This window comes from Eptatretus burgeri, chromosome 1 (assembly GCF_056783735.1).
Source record: "Eptatretus burgeri isolate ZD-2024b chromosome 1, Ebu_testis_v1, whole genome shotgun sequence".
Lineage (NCBI taxonomy): Eukaryota > Metazoa > Chordata > Myxini > Myxiniformes > Myxinidae > Eptatretus > Eptatretus burgeri.
The window spans coordinates 15,374,049-15,398,003 of record NC_140961.1 but is presented as its reverse complement, the minus strand read 5'-3'; the positions used below and the strand labels follow the sequence as shown (position 1 = coordinate 15,398,003).

The 23,955-nt window shown below is 43.2% G+C and overlaps 1 protein-coding gene across 9 annotated transcripts in view; it reads right to left on the bottom strand.

Moving 5' to 3' along the window:
- Positions 1-23,955, bottom strand: part of LOC147033920 (monocarboxylate transporter 12-B-like) — a 101,872-nt gene that overhangs the window by 62,959 nt on the left and 14,958 nt on the right. For all 9 annotated transcript variants that reach the window (XM_085873136.1, XM_085873164.1, XM_085873128.1 and 6 more), the window contains one exon: positions 18,045-18,148. In XM_085873136.1, the coding sequence (XP_085729262.1) occupies positions 18,045-18,148 (104 nt within the window). The remainder of the gene's footprint in view (positions 1-18,044; positions 18,149-23,955) is intronic.

Here is a 23,955-nt window from a genome sequence, read left to right as displayed (position 1 = left end):
CGGAACCACGCACTATCAGGAAGGGCACGAAGGTGGCAGATTGCACCCCAATAAAGAGGTCGCAGAGCTGAGGGACGATAACGTCGAGCCGGACCGGCCCCAGAAGGAGTCTCCAGACTCGATTAGGAATTGGCCCGGTCCCATTTGTGAGATGGTAAATCGGAGTAGTGTAGATTTGGAGGAGGCCCAGCGGGAGGCCTTATACAAGCTGGTCGACCGACACATCGGGATCTTCTCCTTGTCACCCGAGGATATTGGACGTACGGGCCTGGTGCAACATCAGATCCACACCAATGGTGCCCGGCCTGTCCGTCAGCCTGCTCGAAGGCTCCCATGGAGCAAAAAGAGAGGAGGCTGATGAACAGGTTGAAAAGATGCTCAATGCAGGTGTCATCGAGCCCTCGGGAAGTCCTTGGATGTCACCAGTTGTGCTGGTTAAAAAGAAGGATGGGACCACGCGTTTCTGTGTGGACTATCGCCAGCTGAACAACGTGACACTCAAAGACTCCTATCCCCTGCCTAGAATTGACGATACCCTCGACGCCGTTGCAGGCTCTAAATGGTTCTCAACTTTGGACCTCAAGAGTGGGTATTGGCAGGTGGAGATGGATAAGACGGGGAAGGAGAAAACGGCATTTTCCACAGGGAAGGGACTGTATCAGTTCACTGTGATGCCGTTCGGTTTGTGTAACGTCCCCGCCACCTTTGAGAGACTGATGGAGCATGTACTAGGCGGCATGCCGTGGCAGTCATGCCTGGTGTATCTGGATGACGTCCTGGTACACGCTAAAACATTCACCCAGGAGATAGCCAATTTGGACCAGGTGTTTGGGCACCTCAGGCAGGCAGGGCTGAAATTGAGCCCAGAGAAATGCACTTTGTTCGCGACAGAGGTGGCCTATCTCGGACACGTGATAGGCCGCGAGGGGCGACCGACCCGGAAAAATTACAGCGGTAGAGGAGTGGCCCGTGCCTACAACTGTCAAACAGGTACGGGGCTTTTTGGGACTTTGCTCCTACTACCGGCGTTTCGTGGCAAACTTTGCGGAGATAGCCAGGCCCCTTCACCGGTTGACGGAGAAGGGGTTGAGATTTAATTGGACGGAGGAGTGCCAGGAGGCCTTCCTCAAATTAAAGGGGTGTTTGACATCCGCACCTGTTTTAGCGTACCCCACCGATGACGGGATGTATACCCTGGACACGGATGCAAGCCAGGAAGGATTGGGAGCAGTCTTGTCCCAGACACAGGGGGGCGTGGAAAGAGTGATCGCGTATTACAGTCGGGCCATGAGTAGGCCCGAACGAAATTATTGCGTAACTCGCAAGGAACTATTGGCTATGCTGTCTGCCGTGAGCCATTTCCACCCGTACTTGTACGGGAGGAAATTTTTGGTTCGAACTGACCATTCCTCCTTGCAATGGCTCTTACGGTTCAAGGAACCGGAAGGCCAGATTGCAAGGTGGTTGGAAAAATTGCAGCAGTACGATTTCAGTGTGGTCCATAGAGCCGGTAAGGCTCATGGGAATGCCGATGCGCTCTCTCGACGCCCCTGTCTGAGGGAAAACTGCAAATATTGCACGAGACATGAGGAGAGGGACCAACTGGCAGACGCCTCCCCGAAACTCCCAGTCCGTGCGGCCCGGGTGGTAGGCCCAACTTTGCCACTAACCGCGGGAGAGGAATTTGGTGGATTGGCATGGAGCACGGCCCAGCGGGAAGACCCCGTGCTAGGGCCAGTGTACAAATGGGTCCAGGAAAACAGGAGGCCCTGTGGGGAGGAAATCGCCCCATTCGGGGCGCGAACAAAGGCATACTGGGCTCAGTGGAGGACCCTAGAAATGAGGGACAACATCTTATATCGCAAGTGGGTGGAGATTCCTTCTGAACAAACTTCTTGGCTGGTGATAGTCCCTGATGGGTTTAAGACCCAAATTTTGAAACAGGTGCACGGTACCCGCGCCGGCGGCCATTTGGGCAGGACCAAAACAAAATCTCGAGCCCGCCGGCGGTTCTATTGGGTTAACATGCGGCGCGATGTACAGGACTGGTGTCGAGCATGCGACGCCTGTACTGCAAAAAAGGATCCGCCACAGAGGATGAGGGCCCCACCCAACTACATCAGGTTGGGGCTCCCCTTGAGCGAGTGGCCATGGACATTTTGGGACCACTGCCCCCACTCGCCAGGGTAATAAGTACGTCCTCGTAATTATGGACTATTTCACCAAATGGCCAGAAGCCTTTGCCCTTCCCAGCCAGGAAGCAGGGGTTGTGGGCCAAGGCCGTAGAAGGATTTACATGCTGGTATGGGATTCCGCAGGAGCTGCACACGGACCAGGGACGAAATTTTGAGAGTGAATTACTAAAAGAGGTGTGCAGGCTCCTGGAAATTAGAAAACACGGACAACGCCCCTGAGACCACAGTCTGATGGCATGGTGGAGAGGTTCAACAGGACCCTGGTCCAACAGTTGGCCCTCTTCACCGCCACTAACCAGGAGGACTGGGACGAACACCTTCCGTACCTCCTGATGGCCTATCGCGCGTCCCAGCACGGGTCTACCGCATGTAGTCCGGCGCTGTTGATGTATGGACGGGAGCTGAAAAGCCCCGTCGATTTATTGTGCGGTCCGACGCCTGAGCGGCTTGATAGGCCCCCGGGGGAGGGCTATGCCCGTCGGTTGGAGGAAGGCTTGGAGAAGGTCCACGCCTTCGCACGACACCAGCTCCAACAGGCGGGCATAAAGATGAAGCGCAGGTACGACCACCGGAGCCAGGTGAGCAAATACCCACCGGGGGCAAAGATTTGGTTCTTTAACCCCCGGCGAAGGAAGGGCAGATGCCCGAAGCTCACCTCACCTTGGCAGGGCCCGGGGGTCGTCCTGGCGCAAGTCAGTGATGTGGTCCTAAAAATTAAAATGGGACCACGAGCCCTCCCTCGGATCGTCCACGCGGACCGCCTGAGGCCTTACAAGGGCGACCTTACGCCCTCATGGATATGTCTTGCCGGAGGAGTCGGTGCTGGAACAGCCGCTCCCGCAGAGGCGCAGGGCTCTCAGAGCCTTGCAACGAGTTCACGAGCCCAGTAGGAAGGGAGGAAGTCCCCCCCTGGGAAATTGATTAATGGAATTATTTGAGGACATGGACAGACTTGTGAATGTGTAGAGGGGACGTAGCTTAGCTACGTAGTGTTAAAAGGAATGTGCTATAGTGTAAGGGACGACGTGGGAGCACGAGTTAGTTAGGGGGTGCAGATAGAAGGATGGCAGAGTTCAGTGGTGTGTGTGTTGAAGAGTTGGTGAGTGAAGTGGAAGCATGTGCTTGGTGAGTGAGTGAGGCCAGCGGGTCTGTGTGTATGGAGTAAATGGGGAATGCATGGTGCGATGAGTGATTGGGGGGAGGAGTGACTCCCGCCCAAGCGACCCCGGGGTCAGTATAAAGTAAGTTAGCTGGGTTAGTTAAATTGAAAAATGGAGGTCGTTTTGTTGTTGGTGGGAAAGTAGGCTCGAGACCCATTTGGAGGGGTGCAGGAGCCCTGTTGACGGGCTTGGGAGCGTGGCTGCGAAAGGTGAGTATCGCTGAGTGGGTACCCCGGGCACCAGGCTAGTCGGCCGTGGTAGGCCAAGGGCCCATGGGGGGCCGGGATAGCGTAGTGGGCACGGGTGCGCCTGCTTGGTGCGGGGGCCCGGGGCGCCGTTAGCCGCGTGGGCAGTGTTGTGGGCACGGGTGACCCTCGGAAAGGGGCCTGGGAGGCCAGCCTGCCACGTGTGCGTTTCAGGGGAGGTGCCATGGGGGGCACTCCCCGGTGTTAGGGAGCTGGTAGGCTCGGAGGCAGTGTAGTGCCCGGGGGTGCCATCGTCGGAGATTCGGCAGAGGGTCGTGCCTGCCAAAGGGAGCCACGTGTCCCAGCCAGGAGACCGTGTGAGGGCACGGAGAGAAAATTGGGGGGCGAGGCCCGAAATTGTGAGGACACCAACACAGGCGACGGGAATCTGGGTTGTTAGAACCAATAGTTTAAGCAAGAGGCGCTTGTTGAAAGCCCCGGGGTAGTTTAGCAGTTAAATGGATAGGGTAGAATAGGAAGTGTACCCCTCCGCACCATCCATCCCCTCGCTCTCGTTGTGGGCCGCTGGACCCACTTTGGTTATAGATCGCCGAACTCTGGGGAGGCCATTCTGAGGCTTGAATTGGGCCTCGACACAGGACGTTAGCTCTCCCTTATTCCCCTCCAGGAAGGGAACGTAGGGGTTGGGAGTAGGCTAGGTGACAGGATAGGTTAGCCGAACAAAGACGATAAAGGGGGTTAGGGGACGATTTATAGTGGGGGAGTAAAAATAAAAACAACAAAAAAATAAGTTGGGGCTAAATTGGGGTTTGACAAATTAAGGGAGTGGGTATGTACAGTGACAGGCAAAGGTGATAGGTTGGGAGGGAGACAGGTAGGTAGGTCCGAGCCCGCCTTCCAAGTGGCCAGCACCACCGCACTCCCTCCACCAACCTCCACGGAATGGCAAAGGCTGGCCAACTTCACCTGCAGCTGCTGTGCTGCAAGGCCTGTGCCGGCTGGATCGTCTGCAGCTGCTGTGCTGCAAGGCCTGTGCCGGCCAGTTCATCTGCTGGCTGTTTTTCTTCAAGGCCTGTGCCGGCCAGTTCATCTGCCGGCTGTGTTTGCCTGCAGCAGCCTTCTTCTGCGGGCTGTGTTTGCCTGCTGCCTTTGCCATGCCATGTCCACTGCCCACGTTCACCAGCCCCGTTCAATTTTGCTTTACTCCCCCCCCCCTGTTCATTTCCATGTGCGCCAGGATCCGCAAGGCAACAGTTTGCAAGCTGCAAGAACTGCCCTGTTGGCAGCTACAACACGGGCCTGCAGTGGCGGCCCGTGCACCGTGTTTGTGTTCATCCATCCATTCGTTGTGTTCATTGCGTGTGCCACTTGAGCTGGCATGGAGACTGCGTTTGTGCAGCCCATGCACCGTTGTGGTTCACTGCGTTCAGTTCAAAAGGGAAGGCCTTGGACTGCGTGTGAACAGCCAGCCACGTTCCCTGTCACCTGCATTGTTTTGAGCCAGAGACTGCATGCGAGCAGCCTGGCTCCCTGCTAACTGCTTTTCTTTTGCAGAGCTCATTGATCCTGGGCCATGGTTTAGTGTAAAATTTGTAAGTTAAGGTTAAGATGTACTGTAAATATGAGTGCGCCCCCGGCATGTCTGTCCTAGCGCCGGCAATTTTATTTAAGTCGTCCGTGTGAGTGAGTTTGTTTAGGTAGTTATGCAGCCCTCAGGTTATTTATTTTGGGGACACGAATACCATGAATGTCGCACTCAGGGATCCGTAGGTAAAATGTACTAGGGGAAAACTACACATGATGGCACACGAAAATTTGACGACTCGGGACGAGTCTGTAAAAAGGGGCGGGGGTAGTGTTGTGGTTACCAAATTCGCAAACCACCATTCAGGTCCCTTAGGTGAGGTATCTCGGTAAGTATATGTGTAGTTAGGCCCAAACCCGTTGTCTAGAGGGAATAAATGTTATTCATGCGTGCTGCGACTCTTCAGGATAGCCGTTTTTCTTTTACTATCTTTATTTTGGACCAACCGCCATTGTTACCACCACCAACCACAACACCAACCACCCACCGCGGCGCCGCTTCACGTCACACCTCGCAACCGTCGCATCGCCACCGTTCTTGCGCCGCTTGTGGGTACCGGTGTTGGACTCGTGCAGGGCGCGCGCCGAACAGCGTGTACAAAATCACGGATTTTGTGCTCCAAAAACAGATCAAAAATGACACACGCCCACTTTTGTTCCGTCCAATCGGTGAGCGAGGGGCGATTTGGCCCCGCCTCCAGGGCGTTGGAGGGCGATCGCTATATGCAAATTTATGGATCAAAATGCATTCACGCCCACCTTTTCTCGGGCCAATGGGGAGCGAGGTGAAAGGTCGAAGGCAGGGGGTCAAAGGTGAAGCCACGGGGCTGATATAAGCGACCGCGTTCGTCAAGTCGAGAGAGTTAAGACTTCGCGGGCGGTGGAGTTGGGAAGAAGAAGCAAGAAGGAGTTGGTCGTCGTCGTGTGCGTTGGAGTCGGAGCGAAGGGGACGGAGCTGTGGAGAGGCGGCGAGGGCAGACGAGGGGGTGCTCGCGTCGTGCTGGGAGCTGCACACCAGGGAGGCCGACGGCGCGACCTGGTCGAGGTGGAGACGCTCTTCGCGGGACTCGAGGCAGAGTAGAAATCCTCCTTTCCCCCGAGCATCAGCAACCCCCTCCTGTTTCCCCCCGCGCTGAGATAGTGCGACCAAGGGGGCCCCTTTCCCACCCCCTACCAGACACTGCCCGCGAGGCCCGCGGAGTTGAGGCACCATCGCCGCTCCGCGTCTCATCACCAGACGGGTAGGCCCGACCCGGTCTCGGCCTCAGGCCCGCCTCATCTTTGAGGGTGTTCTTTTCCTTGGTTTTGGGTATGTGTTGTCGGCGCCGTCTGTGAAGTAAAATTGTATAAGTGTTGCCGTGTGCTCGCATAGTCGGTATTAGATCTGCATTGTCGCATTTGCTTTTTGTGTAAAATTGCATTGTGTTTCTTTTTGTCTTCCTCTTTTCTATGTGCTTTTGGTGGAATTGAATATGTGTGCTTTCCGTTCATCGCGAATAAATGTGCTTTGTGTTGAACTGTTTCCCGCTTCGCTTCGTCATTTCTTTCATTGAATCCTCATCTTGCTTCACGTAAAGGGTTGGTAGTGGGCTGAATATGCCCGATAATTAATCGAACCGTCGAGGTCGACGAATAACACCGCTCGGTTATCCCGATAGTACGGAACGGGTTGCTTAAGTGGCCCTTGTCCGAAGTCGACCTGCGGCGAGGTGCGATCGCCCGGTCTACCCTCCGTGTGGGTACTTAGGTAGGTCGAATTTGGCGAGCAACCCTATCCCACGCGGGGGCCGATTGGCTCGATCGCGGTGAGACCGAAAGGTCCACCCGTGACTGGTTCCCGGCGTTAGTCCGAGAGGGTCACGACTGGATTGTCCGTCCGGTGGGCGACGTGCCGCGATTCGAGTTACGTGGCCGTCAGCACGCCGGCGGGCGCAAATCCGCAACAATATCTTAATTATCATTAAAACATTTTACATGAGTAGTCGCACCTATGGTGAAAATTATGCGGCAATCTGACAAGCGGTTTCAGAGAAAAGGGAATAACAAAATAGAAACACGTAAGTACGGGACCGATCGCTTAACCCCGCTTTTCCAGATCACCCTATCTAACACATTCAATTAGTTATTTGTGCCTGTTGTTTGTCTGTGTCCTGTTTGTGTCCTTCATGATGTCATTAAAAACAATGTTTCCTGTTTGGAAAGATTTTCAATTTTGTTTGACTGGCTGGCAGACAGAGTAAAAATGGTATTTCACTCCTCTCTGCACATGTGAGATCGGTACGAATTTGAGCCAAGGCACAGAAAAACGAAATGTTTGTCTTCTGATTCATGTGCCGATTCATGTTTAAATATAAATCTTCCATTTTAATATATAGTTCCACAATCATAAACTAATATGACAGTCAGACGGACAGATATGAACTAATGGCTTAACCCTACTTTATGCTTCGCATGCACGGGGTGATGAACAATTTGAACTACTGAATTAAAAATGAACAATTCAAACAACTCCATTAAAAATGAACAATTTAAACAACAACTCCCTTAAAAATGAACAATTCAAACAGCGCCACCATTATAAATGAACAAATTAAACACCAACTCCATTAAAAATGAAAAATTTAAACAACTCCATTAAAAATGAACAATTTAAATAACTCCATAAAAATGAACAATTTAAACAACTCCATAAAATTTAACAATTTAAACAACAACTCCATCACAAATGAACAATTTAAACAACAACTCCATCACAAATGAACAATTTAAACAGCAACTCGATTTAAAATGAACAAATTAAATAACTCCATTAAAAATGAACAATTTAAACAATGATGGAATTAAAAATGAACAATTGCAACACCTCCACCAAAAATGAAAAATTTAAACAACTCCATTAAAAATGAACAATTCAAACAACAACTACATTTAAAAAATGAACAACTTAAACAACAACTACATTAAAATAGGATGGCACATCCCTAAGCTCACCTAGATCAGGAGCAATGGTAAATCAAACCCCCCACAGACCCCTCGAACCCCAATTATTTTAATGCCGTGAACAAACTTTGGTATACATCACAAGTGATGAATGTTGTGGTCAAAGTTTCATCGAAATTGTGTAGTATCGGAGGAGACAGCAAATACCTATTTTGGAGGGGTCAAAACTCCCCCACCCCCCGAATGAGCGCAGATATTTATGCGGTCAATACATTTTGGTACATCATTGGTGTGAAGGTTTTAGTCAGGTTTCATCGAAATTGTGTGTGTAGTTTTAGAGAAGAGAGCAAATATCTATGTTTTTTTTTGGAAGGGGGGTCAAAAAAAAACCTCGTAAACCCCCTTAATGAGCACAGATTTTGATGCGGTCAATAGACCTTCGTTAGGCATCAGATATGAAGCTTGTGGCCAAGTTTCATCAAAATCATGTGTTTGGTTCAAGCAATAATAACTGAAGTGTTTGCGGACTGACTCACTCACTCACCTATCGCCAGGCTGAAGAGTTTATGTTTTGTATCCTACTGATAGGCTGGATCTGCATCTGTACCTGAACCAAAATATATTCAGCTGGTTCTTGTGAAATATCATGCTATATATCATTTTTGGCCCCATTTCTCAATGGTGAAGAATCACTTTAAAAAAAAAAATTATAGAATCTAGAACCGGATCTGGATCTTCAAAAAAAATCTAATAATTTCGTCCTTGTCACACACCCAATCTCACCACCAAGTTTCGTTCTGAACCATCCATAACTGTTTGAGATATCCTGCTCACAAACAAACAGGCAGACAGACAAACAAACAGGGGTGAAAACATATCCTCCATCCACCTTCGGCATGGTAGCAATGGATAATTTTAACAAACAACAACTCCATTTAAAATGAACAATTTTAAACAAACAAACAAATAAAAATGACCATTTTTCGCATTTGATGGCACAGTATACCATTGAACCATCTGTCATAGTGTATTGATTGCGTTCATGAAAGGGATAAGCTGCACATAATGTTGTGTCGCCTTTTCTGGAATGCAAAGCTCGATGAACTGGCTCACACTCAATTATTTGCTTAAACACTGTCTAAACCTGAAACTTATGGTCAATAAATTTTATCTTATTTTCCCAAAGGGGTAAAAAAAATCATTCATTTATATATTTGGAAAACAGGTTATTTAATTTTTTATTGGCTTTTTGGAAACTCTATGTTTTATCCAAAATTCAGGTTTAATTTCAAGATCATCCATTATTTTATTTATACAATATCTTGTGTTGATATTTCCCTGAAATGACAATTGTTAATAATATAAATCATCAATCCACGAAGCATGGTCATCATTTGTTCAGTCTCTTCTCTTGTAAGAAAAGGTGTATTATCACCCTCATACTCTACATTAATTTCTCAAATCAATCTTGAAAGTAATTCGTTTTTTATGTAAATCTCAAAGAATTATATTCCTTTTTCTATTTTTATTATCATTAATTAGAAGATAATCACAGAATATACATTGTTTATAGGCTTTTGACTGTGTTTAATCCCCCTCTTTCACATGCAGGACAATTCTCAAATTTGTCATGTGGAGAATCAGGAAATTCAAGAGGCTTAAAATCTAGAAAACTATTCATCTTTATAAAGTAAAACTTTATTTCAAATAAAATTCATCTTCGGTACTTTCATTGGTGCTTTCACAATCATTTATAAAACTACTTTCATAACTCTCATTGGAACACAAACTCTCAGTATCATAACTGTCTTCTGTTCCAACAGAGATACTATCATCACTCTCATAATCTTCAAAATCTTCAGTTGAATAATGACTCATACTTAATTCAAGAAAAAAACATTACCATCTGTATCTATATACTTTTTTTCATTAACAGATTCAACGACTACATTTTTTATATTAAAGGTAATTTTAAAATGGTCCTTAACTACTATTGAATGAAATGTCATTTCACCTGATATTAACATCCTTTATTTCATCAGGATTTACATCTTTCGGGTTGTTGAAAAAAAATACAAATTGCTCCTTGCATATTACAGATGGTCTTATCTTTTCTTTCTAAAGCTTCATCCATAAGGTTTTTATTTTTTGATACTTTTTCTTGTTTCATTTCTTTTTCTAATTTTGAATCTATTGCCAGAAGGAGAGGAGAAACTTTTGTTAGAGCTCCTTTAATTGATGTTCTTCCAGATATACTAAAAGCCTTTCCAATGAAGGAAATTGAAGAACTCATATTATTCACCATAATTGTTTTTATCCAATAGTTGTTATATTTATCCTTATTCAATTTTACATCCTTGACATATTTCTCAGTATCTTTTACAAATGAAGAGAATGATTAAAACTTGTCTTTTGTGTCTTGATACATTGTATTTATTCAGTGAAAAAAGTTGGAGGATAAAAAGGTTTTAAGCACAGATTCACCTGTAAATTAAATGGAATTTTCATCAAGAAAATTTTATTATAAGCAAAGTTTTGTTATATAAATATGGTGAATACAACATACTGCGATGTTTGTAATCATGAATATAAATGTTATAAAAAAAACACCTTGAAACCAACAAACACACATTCAATCTTTTCAGACAAATATCTCCACTTGACCAAAAAACAAAACATTGTGATCGATGTGATAATGATATTCTTGAAATTTTTTTTATAACAAACACCTTCAATCATGCAAGCACAAGAACAATGAAGAAAGGGAAGGTGTCATTAAATTCTCCATTTAAAACATTGATGGGGCATTTAAAGGACATATAAAAATAAGATTGTTCCGCTTTCAAGACCCTGGACCATCTTCAATCATTGAAGCTGTTGATATGGTTAAACAAAGTATTGAAACTATAATTAAAAACACATTAAGTGAAATTAAAACTTTTAAGTTTTATATGGGAGTAAAATTGAATATGGTAAGAGAAAGCGATGAAACTATTCCCGATATGAGGACAATCTTTATCATATCATATAATTTCACTTTATCTCATAATTTCAAGATTTTGTAAGATGTGATGTTTATGATGAACTCCAGAGACAAAAACAAGATGTTGATAACACTGCAGTAGGTAGTGGATTTGCTATTACAAAAATAATCTTTTTAGATATACACATCTTAAAATCAGATCCTCTTAAAGCTTCTTCTTATATTGATTTACCAAAAGAGATAAAACTTAAGAAAGTGGTTGTTAATATTCAAAACAAAGATAATAAATGTTTTCTATGGTCTGTTCTTGCTCACTTACATCCTCCACAATGGAAACCTGGAAGGGTTGAACATTATAATAAATACGAGAATACATTAAATGTTAAAGATTTAAAGTTTCCAATGTCTTTGAGAGATATTCCTCAATTTGAGAAAATGAATAATTTATCTGTCAATGTATATGGATTAATGGATACAAACAAAGTTCACATATTAAAAATTTGAAACTACGATAAAGATGATGAAACACACAATGACCTTCTCTACTTTACTTCAAAGGAAAAATCACATTATGCTTTCATCAAAAATTTATCAAGATTAAGCAAATCACAACTATACAAGAGAAAATGTAAAACATATCCTTCCTTGTCAGAGATGTCTCAACTCCTTTCACACAAAAGAATGATTGAATCAACATCGAAATATTGTCGTAATCATAAACCGTAATCACTAACTGTAATCAATTTACCAAAAGCAGGTTCAAACATATCATTCAAAGATTTTAACAAATCTATAAAACATCCGTTTGTGATGTATGATGATTTTGAAAGTATCCTTGAAAAGATAGATACTGTTTCTCCAAATCCAAATAAATCAGACACAAATAAATATCAAAAACATACTCCTTGTGGTTTCTGTTATTATATCAAATCATCTGTTGGTGATGAATACAACTTAGAACTTCGTTGAGGAGAAGATGCCTCAGAGGAGTTTGTAAGATGATTGGGAAAAGACTGTATGAGACTAAGAGAAATAATGGTTAAAACCTATAAACCAATATCATCAACAAAGGGAGAGAAAAAGAAATTTAGAAAGAACAGTATCTGTCATATTTGTGAGGAGAAAATTGAGGGAGAGGTCAAAGTTAGGGATCATTGTCATCTTCCTGGAAAACATAGAGGTCCAGCTCATTCCCATTGTAATCTTAATTACAAGCCCCCAAACTTTATTCCTGTCTTTCTTCACAACAACACTCATTATGACACACATATATTTATAAATGAACTTTCAAAGACATCTGGAGATATTTCTGCCATTCCGAACACAGATCAAAAAAACATCTCATTCACAAAAACCATTCATACATCCCCCATAACCCATATCAGATTTCTTGACACATACAAGTTTATGGTAAGTCTATTATCTAACTTAGCATCAAATATTAAAAACTTACCGAATCTTAAATCACATTTCTCCAATCAATAAGAGATTGATCTCTTATCACAAAAGGGAATATATCCATATGACTATATGGATTCATTTGAGAAGTTTAAAGAAACAACTTCCTTCAAGGGAAAGTTTCTATAGCAAGTTGAATAAAACTCATATTTCTGATTGAGATTATACACAAGCTAAAAAGGTTTGGGAGAAGTTTAATATAAAGAATCTTGGAGAATATCATGATTTGTATCTTAAAACTGACATATTGTTATTGGCTGGTGTGTTTGAAACTTTTAGAACAGTCTGCCATAACAAAAATTATTATGGATTAGACCCCGCTCACTATTGCACAGCCCCGGGTTTGGCTTGGAGTGCTATGTTAAAAATGAAAAAACAGGATTTGGAATTAATCAGTGATATAGATTTGCTTTTAATGATAGAGAAAGCCAAAAGAGGAGGAATATCTCAAGTATGTTCCAAGAGATATGGTAAAGCAAATAACAAATATCTTGCTGATTATAATAAGAATGAGGACAACTTTTACCTGATGTATTATGATGCTAACAATTTGTATGGGTGGGCTATGTCTCAATCTTTACCTTATGGAAAACTTAAATCGGTTAAAGAAAAACATTATGAAAAAGTTTTACAAGACATTGTTGTCTCCTCTCAAAAAGAATTGGATGAAGCTGAAGTTGGATAATATTTTGAGGTCGATTTAAAATATCCAGAAGAACTTCATCACAAACATAAAGACCTACCTTATGCCTCTGATAAAGAAAGTCCATGAAAAGAATGGTTGAGTGATTCCCAACAGTCATTTAATATAAAAGGTAAATCTACTTACTACATGAAATGATAAAGAAAGTTATGTTTTGCATCAAAGGAACTTGAGACAATATTTATCTGCTCGGTTGAGAGTGAGGAAAATTCATAGGATTTTGAAATTTAAACAAAGTCATTGGTGAAAGAAGTATATTGATTTTAATACAAAAAGGAGAACAGAAGCAAAAAGAGATTTTGAGAAGGACTTTTATAAATTAATGACTAATGCTGTATTTGGAAAGACTATGGAAAATGTGAGGAATCAACAAAACATAAGACTTTCTACATCTTGGAAACAGGCTTCAAAGTTAATTAATAGACCAAGTTCTGAGCGAGCGGTCAGTGGAGGTGTTTTCAGAGAACTTTTGTGCTATTCATTTGAAAAAGGAGAGTATTGAAATGAATAAACCTATTTATATAGGAACATCAATTCTTGACTTTTCAAAGTCATTAATGTATGACTATGACTATAATAATTTAAAATCAAAGTACAAGGATAATGTGTCATTGTTGTATATGGATCGGATAGTTTTATATTAGAAATTAAGAGAAGTGATGTATACCAGGATCTCTTCTTCTTCTTTCGGCTGCTCCCGTTAGGGGTCTCTACAGCGGATCATCCGTATGATCCGCATCGTGATTTGGCACATGTTTTATGCCGGATGCCCTTCCTGATGCAACCATGGTCGCCTCTTACAACACAGGGATATGGTACACCTATTTTAACCGGGGTATACACCGGCCCAGTATACTGGTACTCATTTCGCCGACCTCGGAAGGATGACAGGCTGAGTCAACCCCCTGGTGTATTAATTCAGTGGTCCAACGGGGCTTGAACTCAGGACTTTTTGGATCCCAAGCCACTGCCCTAACCACTGCACCAACACCAGGATCCAGTGATGTATATGAGGATATGATTGATAACACTGGTCAACAACAAATTTGTTGTCTGCATTTTTTAAGCTGATTTAGGATGAATCTGATGCGCTGAATCCAAAACTCACATTAGTTTTGTTCAATCAGGTCAAGTTTTTGAGATATGGCCACATGTCGTTTTTTACATTTTTGTTCACATGTACGCATGTGTGGAGCATTTTAGAAGAAGTTGGTGGGGGTAAAATGTCATGTCAAATAATTGTTTTGATTGGAAATAATTATTTTAATGACAAGAAGTATTCAGGTACGATAGTTCTGGGTGATTATGTCGAAAAGGGATCAGTTTGAAGTCATAAAACCTCAAAATCTTCCAAAAATTGGTGAGGCAAAGCATAAAGTTCGTGGATCAAAACTAAAGTTAATGGGGCAGATTTTGTAATAATGTGATACAAAAAAGTTGTATTTCTTGAAATAACGAACTCTGAAGAATGTACAATACCTACATGCGCCAATTTATGACATGCGCTTCTGCTCAAGCTTGGAGTGCCACAGTACGAACCCAAAGATTGGAGACTGTTCATTGACAGCAGCAAGCGATCACTGAAATGTGTTCTGCTACACAACGGCAACCAGTTTGCCTCTGTACCCATCGCTCACTCGACTACACTGAAGGAGAAGTATGAAGCGGTGAAGTACGTGCTGGAGAAAATTGGTTATGATCAGCATAAGTGGTTTATTTGTGTTGACCTGAAGATGGTGAACTTTTTGTTGGGACAATAGTCTGGCTTCACCAAGTACCCATGTTTTCTGTGCATGTGGGATAGTAGGGACCGTGCTCAGCATTACACGAAGAAGGACTGGCCTGTGCGGGAGGAATTGGTGCCATGCAAAGAAAGGAACGTCATCAACGACCCTCTGGTGGACAGAGACAGAATACTCTTCCCACCGCTGCACATCAAGCTTGGCTTAATCAAGCAGTTCACCAAGGCTCTGGACAAAGATGGTGACTGCTTCACTTACTTGTGCCAGGCTTTTCCAGGATTGACCATGGAGAAGTTGAAAGCTGGCATCTTTGATGGTTCTCAGATCCGTCAGCTCATCAGAGATCCAGAGTTCAAAAACTCAATGAACGAAGTGGAACTGGAAGCGTGGAAGACATTTGTTTTTGTAGTGAAGAACTTTCTTGGCAACAATAAGGCCAGAAACTACGCAGAACTTGTCAACAACATGCTGACTGCTTTCAGAAACCTGGGCTGCAACATGAGCATCAAGATGCACTACATATTTTCACATATGAACCGGTTTCCTGAGAACCTGGGTTCAATGAGTGACGAGCAGGGGGAGAGATTCCATCAGGACATGAAGGAGATGGAGACCAGGTATCAGGGTCGCTGGGATGCAGTCATGATGGCTGACTACTGTTGGAATCTGAAGAGAGACCTCCCTGCCGCTGAACATTCCAGGAGTTCGAAGAAACGGAAGTTCAAGCCCTGAAGTTTGAACAGTGGTGACGCAACATGCAATTTACTTGTACTTACCTTTATCAATGCCCACCATTCAGATGACAGTAATCGATGTTTCTATCATGTAATCAATAAATGTTGTTGGCAAAACATTTTTTTTTCTTAAAAACATGTTTAGGATGATATGTGTTGACAAAAATCAGCTGATAATACCACAAAAATGTAATTGATTTTGTCACAAGATCTGATTTTTTCAAATCAACTTAGCACAAAAACCTGACCTGATGGAGAGAAACGGATGCCATTTCCTGATTCAGCAGTGCCAGAATACCCTAATTCACTTGTAGAAATCTAGACAACATTCAGAAAGTAAAAAATTGTTGACCAGTGTAATATTGATATATGTGATACAAGTAATAAGTCAGGTGATGTGTTGTTTTCATCAAAGAATAAAAAGGTTATTGCTAAGTTTAAAGATGAATTGGGTGAGAAGGTCATTAGTGAATTTATAGGATTGAGATCAAAGTCTTATGCTTTTACGTATATTGAAAATAACGTTGAAATGTGTGATAAGAAGCTAAAGGGAATAAAGAAAAATATAATGAAGGAAACAATAAACTTTAAACATTATTACAACTGTTTAACCTTAAAGAAGGAAGAGTACAGAAAAATGAATCCAATAAGAAATTATATACATCAATTATATACAGAAGAGATAAATAAGAAAGAATTAGGATCTTTTGATGATAAAAGATATATTTTAGAGAATGGAATGAATAGTCTCCCTTATGGTTATAAGTATAAGTGTTAAGATATTGGGTTGGGAATTTTAACAGGCCACAACCATCTTTTTACTGATTCATAAATGATAGAACCAAGCAATAACCAAACCAAAGAGTAGAGATGTAATCAGCCTTGGTATTTAAATGGGAACATAAAGAATGTGAGAAATATCAAATAAGTCTTATTGAAGAAATAACCAGGGTAAAAGCAGATAAAACAAAAAAGCAGATAAATTTAATTACAAATAAGTTGGAGAATGTAAATAAAAAATTAATATCCTTGAATGGACTGAAAACTTTGATGGTTATCAATTGAACAATGGAAAAACAATTTACGACAATCTCAAAATGATATGTGGCTCAGGAGGTGGTCAAATAAGAGCATTAAGAGAAGTTTATCATTTCATTTCTGCACAACAAAACACTTAAAACAATAACCAAGTTCCAAGTTATTCTTTGTGAATATACTTGATGGAAATGAATGTTATAAGAAAATTAAGTTATTCTCTGAAGTAGAACATGGGCAAATATTTGTTGGTTCACTCTTTGAGTGGAATGAAAGTATAAAATGACTGATTATGTTGGGGGGGGGGGAGAAGTACTTTAATCAGTAAGTCTCAATCTTTCATCGTCTCAATTTTACATTTGCTTGTATGGGAGGGAAGGGGATAGGTGGGGATAAAATCAGTCTCCTATTTTGAGCTTTTGGGGCTTGGGTCAGAAAGTTTTCCCCGTTTTTCCTCATTCCCATTTGAATGGGCGTCCCAGAAACCCCATTTATCATTTACTGACATGACCCGCGGGTGAAATCCAAAAAAATCATTACATATTTAATGCATCCCCCAATGTTGATTGCATATATAAAGTTTCATTTAAAAATGTTTTCAAATGTGCTTGTAATTTCATTTTTCAGCATTTGAGCATTTCACCTCTCCCCAGGGTGCAGAGCCAAAAATGACATGGCTTTTGCACCTTCATGCCATGTGTTGATCGTAACTACCAAGTTTGGTGAATTTCTGCCTCACCGTTTGAGGAGACATCATAATGGATGGACAGACAGACAGATATAAACACAGTACAGTCAGTACGAGTCATCTGTCATGCTTTAGGTACATTATGTAATGAAGCAGGCATGCCTATCTACAATTATTTATGACTTCCTAGCACTGTCCACTATCAGTAAAAAAATAATTTTTACAACTTTATATCACTGTAGTCTGTCCATAAACACCAAAACCCACAGACACTTCTCTAATCATACCTCCATAAAACCAAGAAACACCAGCTACCTTGTAGACAGACCATGCTATGCAAGGTCAATTGATGTGCCATTGCCTTCAGTCACTTGACCACCCCCCCCTCTCTCACCTCCCAACAAAATAGAGTTGATAAACTCATAGTTTGGATGCTACATTTTGTTTGGATGATAATTTGGATGTAGTATTGATGCAGTGTACAGGAATGATGGGTCAAATAGCCTCTTCCACCATTAAAGTTTCTTGTCACAGAAATTGCTAAAGTCAAAAATCAAAGCAAAATAACAATTAAAAGCCATAACATGACAAATCCATCCTATAAATTGCTTCATACCACACAACATGGTGAGACAATCATTGATGGAGATGACCCATGCAGTTGTTGCCAAGTCTTGGCCAAGGTGATGGCTGAACTCCACTAACAACACAGAAAGAGACCTGATGGCAAAGAAAGGAACATAACATAACTGTTTACTTTATCCTCAAGAAACTCGAATTCTGCATTAAATGAAGTGATGAAGAACAAGTCATCAAAATCTGCTGTGAAGTTTTGGTGTGGGTCCATTGAAAAAACAAGAAAACACAAGATCGAGGCTCATGAAAAGAGAGAGAACAAGATTGAGGCTAAGGAAAAGAGTGAGTGAGCAAAGGGTAAAACAGCAACATATTGGCAGTGGGGCAGTGGGGCAGTGGGGCAGTGGGGCAGTGGGGGAAGCAGGTTGACAGGTCGACAAAAGCAAGGGAATGAACAAACGGAAAAAGAGGAGAGAGGGAGAGACTGAGAGAGGAGGGAGGGAGAGAGAGGAGAGAAAGAAACACCGTGACCTGCAAGTCGGAGGATTAGGTTAAGTCGGGTTAATGGTGGGAGAAAACATCGTGGGTATGGATGGGGATGACATGAGATGGTGGTGCACCACTTGTTTGATGCTCTGGAGGGAAAGCTATGATTGAACAGCCTCAGAAAGGACAAAAGAGGAACAAAATAGTTGATGTGTGCAGTCAGCCTGGAATCTGGGACTTCAACTGAAAGGAATTAAAGGAAGAATGAGTGTGTTCTCGAGGAGCTGGGGAGGGTCGGAGGGGTGAGAAAGCAGGAGGGGTGCGATAGGAGGCGAGGCTTCAATTACATACGAGATTCATATGAGGTATTATTCCATACTAGCAGAGTACCTACCCTATGGGCGATCTTTTTCCTTACATGCAACACGTTCTTCTAATACATACCTTTACTTGGGTGAGTAGTGTTTAAGCAACTGACAGCTGCCTCAATCGCTCCCAAAAATAAAAACAAATAACCCAGGTGACGTGCATGAAGCAAAAACAAACTTGCTATTACTGCTTATAATTCAAAAACACCTCACTGCACTGGAAAATGTGGGAACAGGAATACTGCACTGTAAAGTGTGGGGACTTGTAATACCCTCTCCCACCGGAAGCAGTGCTAAACGATACATTTACATTGAGAATTAGCATCTCCTACTTCCCTCCCCCCACCCCCTCCAAGACCACGGGCTAAGATAAAACACTCCTATACATTAATTGGGTCATGCTGATCCTATGTCGCAAGTCTGGATGCAATCGGCTGAGAACTGTAGGAGGAGTAGCACAACAAACACAAACACCGGTCCATGCATAATTATTCCACATGATATGCAAGGGATGGTGGATGGTGAAGGGCCATCAACTTGAGAAAACGATGAAAAATGCATTCTTGCTCTTCCAAATCCTACTATTTGCTCAATCGTTTTAAGGTTACAGATATGTGGGAACTCTGATAAACAGAGCAATTATTCCAAGCATTTGCACATCATTAAAAGACTAAAAAATAAAAATAAAAAAAACATCTTGGACTCGTCCAGAATGAAACTGCAATGGTGTTCTACATGGACAGGTTCAAATCTTCCACATGGACGGTCACCAACTTAGCAACAGAGAGTCATTGGGACTGCAACGTCATCTGCTGGGAAAGCCCAATAGATCTTTTTTCTTCAGTTTTCTATGCGCAGTAATTCCAACAAGCCTGCCACCTTTGAAGAGTTCATCAGTTCAAAAAGATTGGCCAAGCTTAACACTCTTGAGAACCACTGCGGTTGTACACTCCTGACGCGGTTTTGGCGCAAATTTCCAACAGTCACGGCTTTACTTGCAACGTGGTTTTATGTTCCCAATTCGGGACAACACACCAACCAACACTTCAATAGTGAAACATAAGTTTATTTAAAAGGGATGGGAAACAGGGAGAGAGGGAGAGAGAGAAAGAGAGCACTGAAAGATAGACTGGGACGCTGCACAGCAAGGCGACTAGCAATCCTCAACGTAATTTTGATGGCTTATCCAAAATAGCTTAGACAGATAGAAGAGACAGACACACATCACAGGAAAGAGGTGACAAGACTGAAGGGACCTCGACATACTTGATGCTTGCACGTGGTGGTTAAGGTGGTGGTCATTTCTTCACGCCAGATATGCTATGGTCCTCGTTCAGACTACATGGGGCTGTTGCTGGCATTCCTATTAGTTATCTTGTCCCAGCCTGTGTCCTCCATTTTGTGTCCCACCCCTCGAGCTCGCAACTCAGTGCTCACAGGTAATATGCACCGCACATGCTCATATATATATATATATATATATATATATATATATATATATATATATATATATATATATATATATATATATATATATATATATATATATATATATATATATATATATATATATATATATATGGCGCCGCGAGGAGGAGTGATGGAAGGGACACATCGGCCATTTTGGAGTTAATGCCACATTGCACTATTTTAACCCTTACCCTATCATCCGAGCCTATCATCATCATATCATTAAAAAATCTCGCTTTCATCACTCCTCCTCACGGGGCCTTATATATATATATATATATATATATATATATATATATATATATATATATATATATATATATATATATATATATATATATATATATATATATATACACATATACACATATACATATGTATAGCTTTTAATAATGTCTCATGGCCGTGCCCCGTCAGGTGTGCTAAATGGGGTCATGCACTGATCTATCTTTGACGTTTCAAACCTTCTAGGACGTTTTTTTTATATTATCTGGGGTGTTCATCTTTCTCTGGCATGGTTGCTGAGATACCCCACCCCTCGCTTCATGATATTTTCATCTCCTTAAGGGGGTGGGTGGGGAGAGGGAGGGGTTTCACTGCATGTGCACAGTAGCGGTTTTAACCATTCTAAAAGAACATTCAGACATACAGGGTGTTCAAAAAAGACCCAGATGACTTTGGTTGTTAATATAGTGTTACGGCTGTGGAAATTCGCAAACCACCATTCAGGGCCCGTAGGTGAGATAACTCTAAGTGCATGTGTAGTTAGCCCCAAACCCGTTGTTTAGAGGGAATTTATGCGATTCATTCGGGCTGCGACGCTTTGAGTTAGGCGTTTTTCTGTTCTATCTTTATTTTGAATCAACCGCCATAACCATCAAACCACCACCGATAAACCCTCCAAGAGCCTCACCTCTCTCCTTCTACGGCCATTCCCGCACCTCCTGTGAACACTGAGCGTCGGGCTGTCTTGGGCTCGTTCAGCGATACGCACCGAGCCGCGAGTGCAAATAGCGGCTTTTCCGAGGAGAATTCAGATCAAGAACGCTACACGCCCACTTCTGATCCGTCCAATTAGCAAGCGTGGAGCGGCTTGGCCCCGCCTCCAGGCGCATCTGAGTGAAATCGAAATATGCAAATTCTAGGATCAGGGGAGGTTCACGCCCACTCTTCCTCCGTCCAATTGGCGAGTGTGGCTCCGCCCCCGAGATGATCCTGATCCGGAAATTTGCATATTGTTTCTCCTGCCGGCCTATAAAACGCCGAGCACAAGGCGAATCGTGGCAGAGAGAGAGTCAGTTTTGGTAAGAGTCATCGGGCAGAGTATGGCAGCAGCAGAGTGTGGCAGAGAGTGGAGTCGGGTGGTGAGGCATTGAGTTGGGTTCTGCAGTCGGCTGAGGAGAGTTGGGGAAGAGGCCAAGGAGCTCGGGTCCGAGGCGAGAAGGACGGCGGTCGGCGACGAGGTCGCGGTGGGAGATCGCTCGTCACAGGACCCAGGCCAGCCATTCATTCTCCTCCCCCAGGGCATCAACAATTCCCCCTTTCCCCCGCGCTGAGATAGTGCAACAAGGGGGCCCCGTTCCCACCCCACTCCAAACGTCATGCCAACGAAACCCGCGAAGGAGCACGGAGTCGGGGCACAGCCACGCGGCCACATCTGCGGCTCGTCTGCCAACGCGTCATGAGGACGTAGGTAGGACCCACCCGGTCTCGCGGACCTGGCCACTCCTTCAGGTCCCGCGCACACATTGGCCTACAGGCACGTCTGCCCCCTTGTCTATGAGGGTGGCTTCTTTCCTTTGCTTTTGAGTAAATGTGTGTGTGGCGCCGTGTCTTGTAAAGTAGAACTGTATAAGTGTTGCCGTGTGTACGCGTATTCGGTAGTAACTCTGCGTCATTGTTTCTTTTGTTTTCCTGATATAGGTGCATTTTCACTGTTTGGCTGTATATGTGTGCATTCCCTGTGTCGCGTAATAAATGTGCATTGTGTGAACTGTTTTCCCGTTTCGCTTCGTCTTTTCTTTATTGACTCTCTATCCTGCTTCACGTAAAGGGTTTATAGTGGGCTTAATACACCCGATAATTAATCGGAACCGTCGAGGCCGACGATAACACCGCTCGGTTATCACTGTAGCACGGAACGGACTGCTTATGCGGTTCGTGTCCGGAGTTGGCCTGCGGCGAGGTACGATCGCCCGGTCGACCATCCACGCAGGTACTTAGGTAGATCGAAATTGGCGAGCGACCCTATCCTGCGCGGGTGGGCAATTGGCACGGTCGTGGTGGGGTTAAACCCCCACCCGTGACTATACTATCTCCTGGCGTTGTTTCGAGAGGGTCACAACAGAATTGTCCGTTCCGGTGGGCGAGGCGGCCGCCATTCAAGTCGAGCGGCCGATAGCACGCCGGCGGGCGCGAATTCGCAACAATGTCTAGAACCACAAAAGATACGATACCCTTTGGTATATATGATACAAAAACTCATAATGTTTTGCACACACCATCAATACACTTCAATTTGAGCTCCGTTTGTCACACAGGACATCAAGATGGTACACGAGTTCTTGCCATGTTCGGCACAGCATGCATGCATCCACCAGTGTGCATGCAGCTGTGATCCGAGAGTGAAGATCCTGCAGTTCTACCACCTAGATGTTGTGGACAACATCTTTGATAAACCCACACAGGAAAAAAAAATCAAGGAGTGTTATGTCTGGTGATGACTGGGACTTTGTTGCAATAAATCACACACTCGTTCAACATCTGCTGCACTTGTGCTTTTCTCTCCGGTACTTTTCTGTTTCTGACAACTTTTAGTCTCCTTAAACCTCTTTGACCACTCTCTCATAATGTAGGAGGGTACCACTGTCTAATGTACCACTCTCTGATACTTAATTTATGCCATCCAAAAAAAAAATAGTCTATGATGGTGGATTCTTTCCATACCTTGTCTGGAAATTACGCTGAACTGGCATGTCAAATCTCATCTCAATGAACCATTCAACACAGTGAGCTTTCTCCTGTGGAATCGCCATTTTCTTTTACATTAAACCACCAGATCTGAAAATACAGTGCTTTGAAAGTCTACACCCCCTTTCAAATTTTTCACCTTTTGTTGCCCCATAGCCTGGAATTAATTACATGAAATCAGACTTTTTCCAACTATATTTACACATCGTAATCCACAACATCCAAGTGAAAAACAAATTCTACAAATTTCAGAAAATTCATTAAAAATACAAAACTAGAATATCTTGGGTGGAGAAATGTCCAGCCCCATAAGTTATTACTTGTTGGAAGAACCTTTGACAGCAATTGCAGCTACATGACTGTTGAGACAAGTCTCTACCAACTTTGCACACCTTGATTGAGCAATATTTGCCCATTCTTTGGGAAAAAAAAACAAGCTCAGTCAAGTTGTGCGGGGAGCGTTGATGGACGGCAATCTTCAAGTCATGCCGCAGATTTTCGATTGGATTTAGGTCTGAGTTCTAACTGGGCCACTGAAGGATATTTATACTTTTTTTCCTTTGCCACTCCAGTGTATCTTTGGCTGTGTGATTCGGGTCATTGTCTTGCTGAAAGATGAACTTCTGTCCCAATTTCAGCTTTCTTGAAGATGACAGC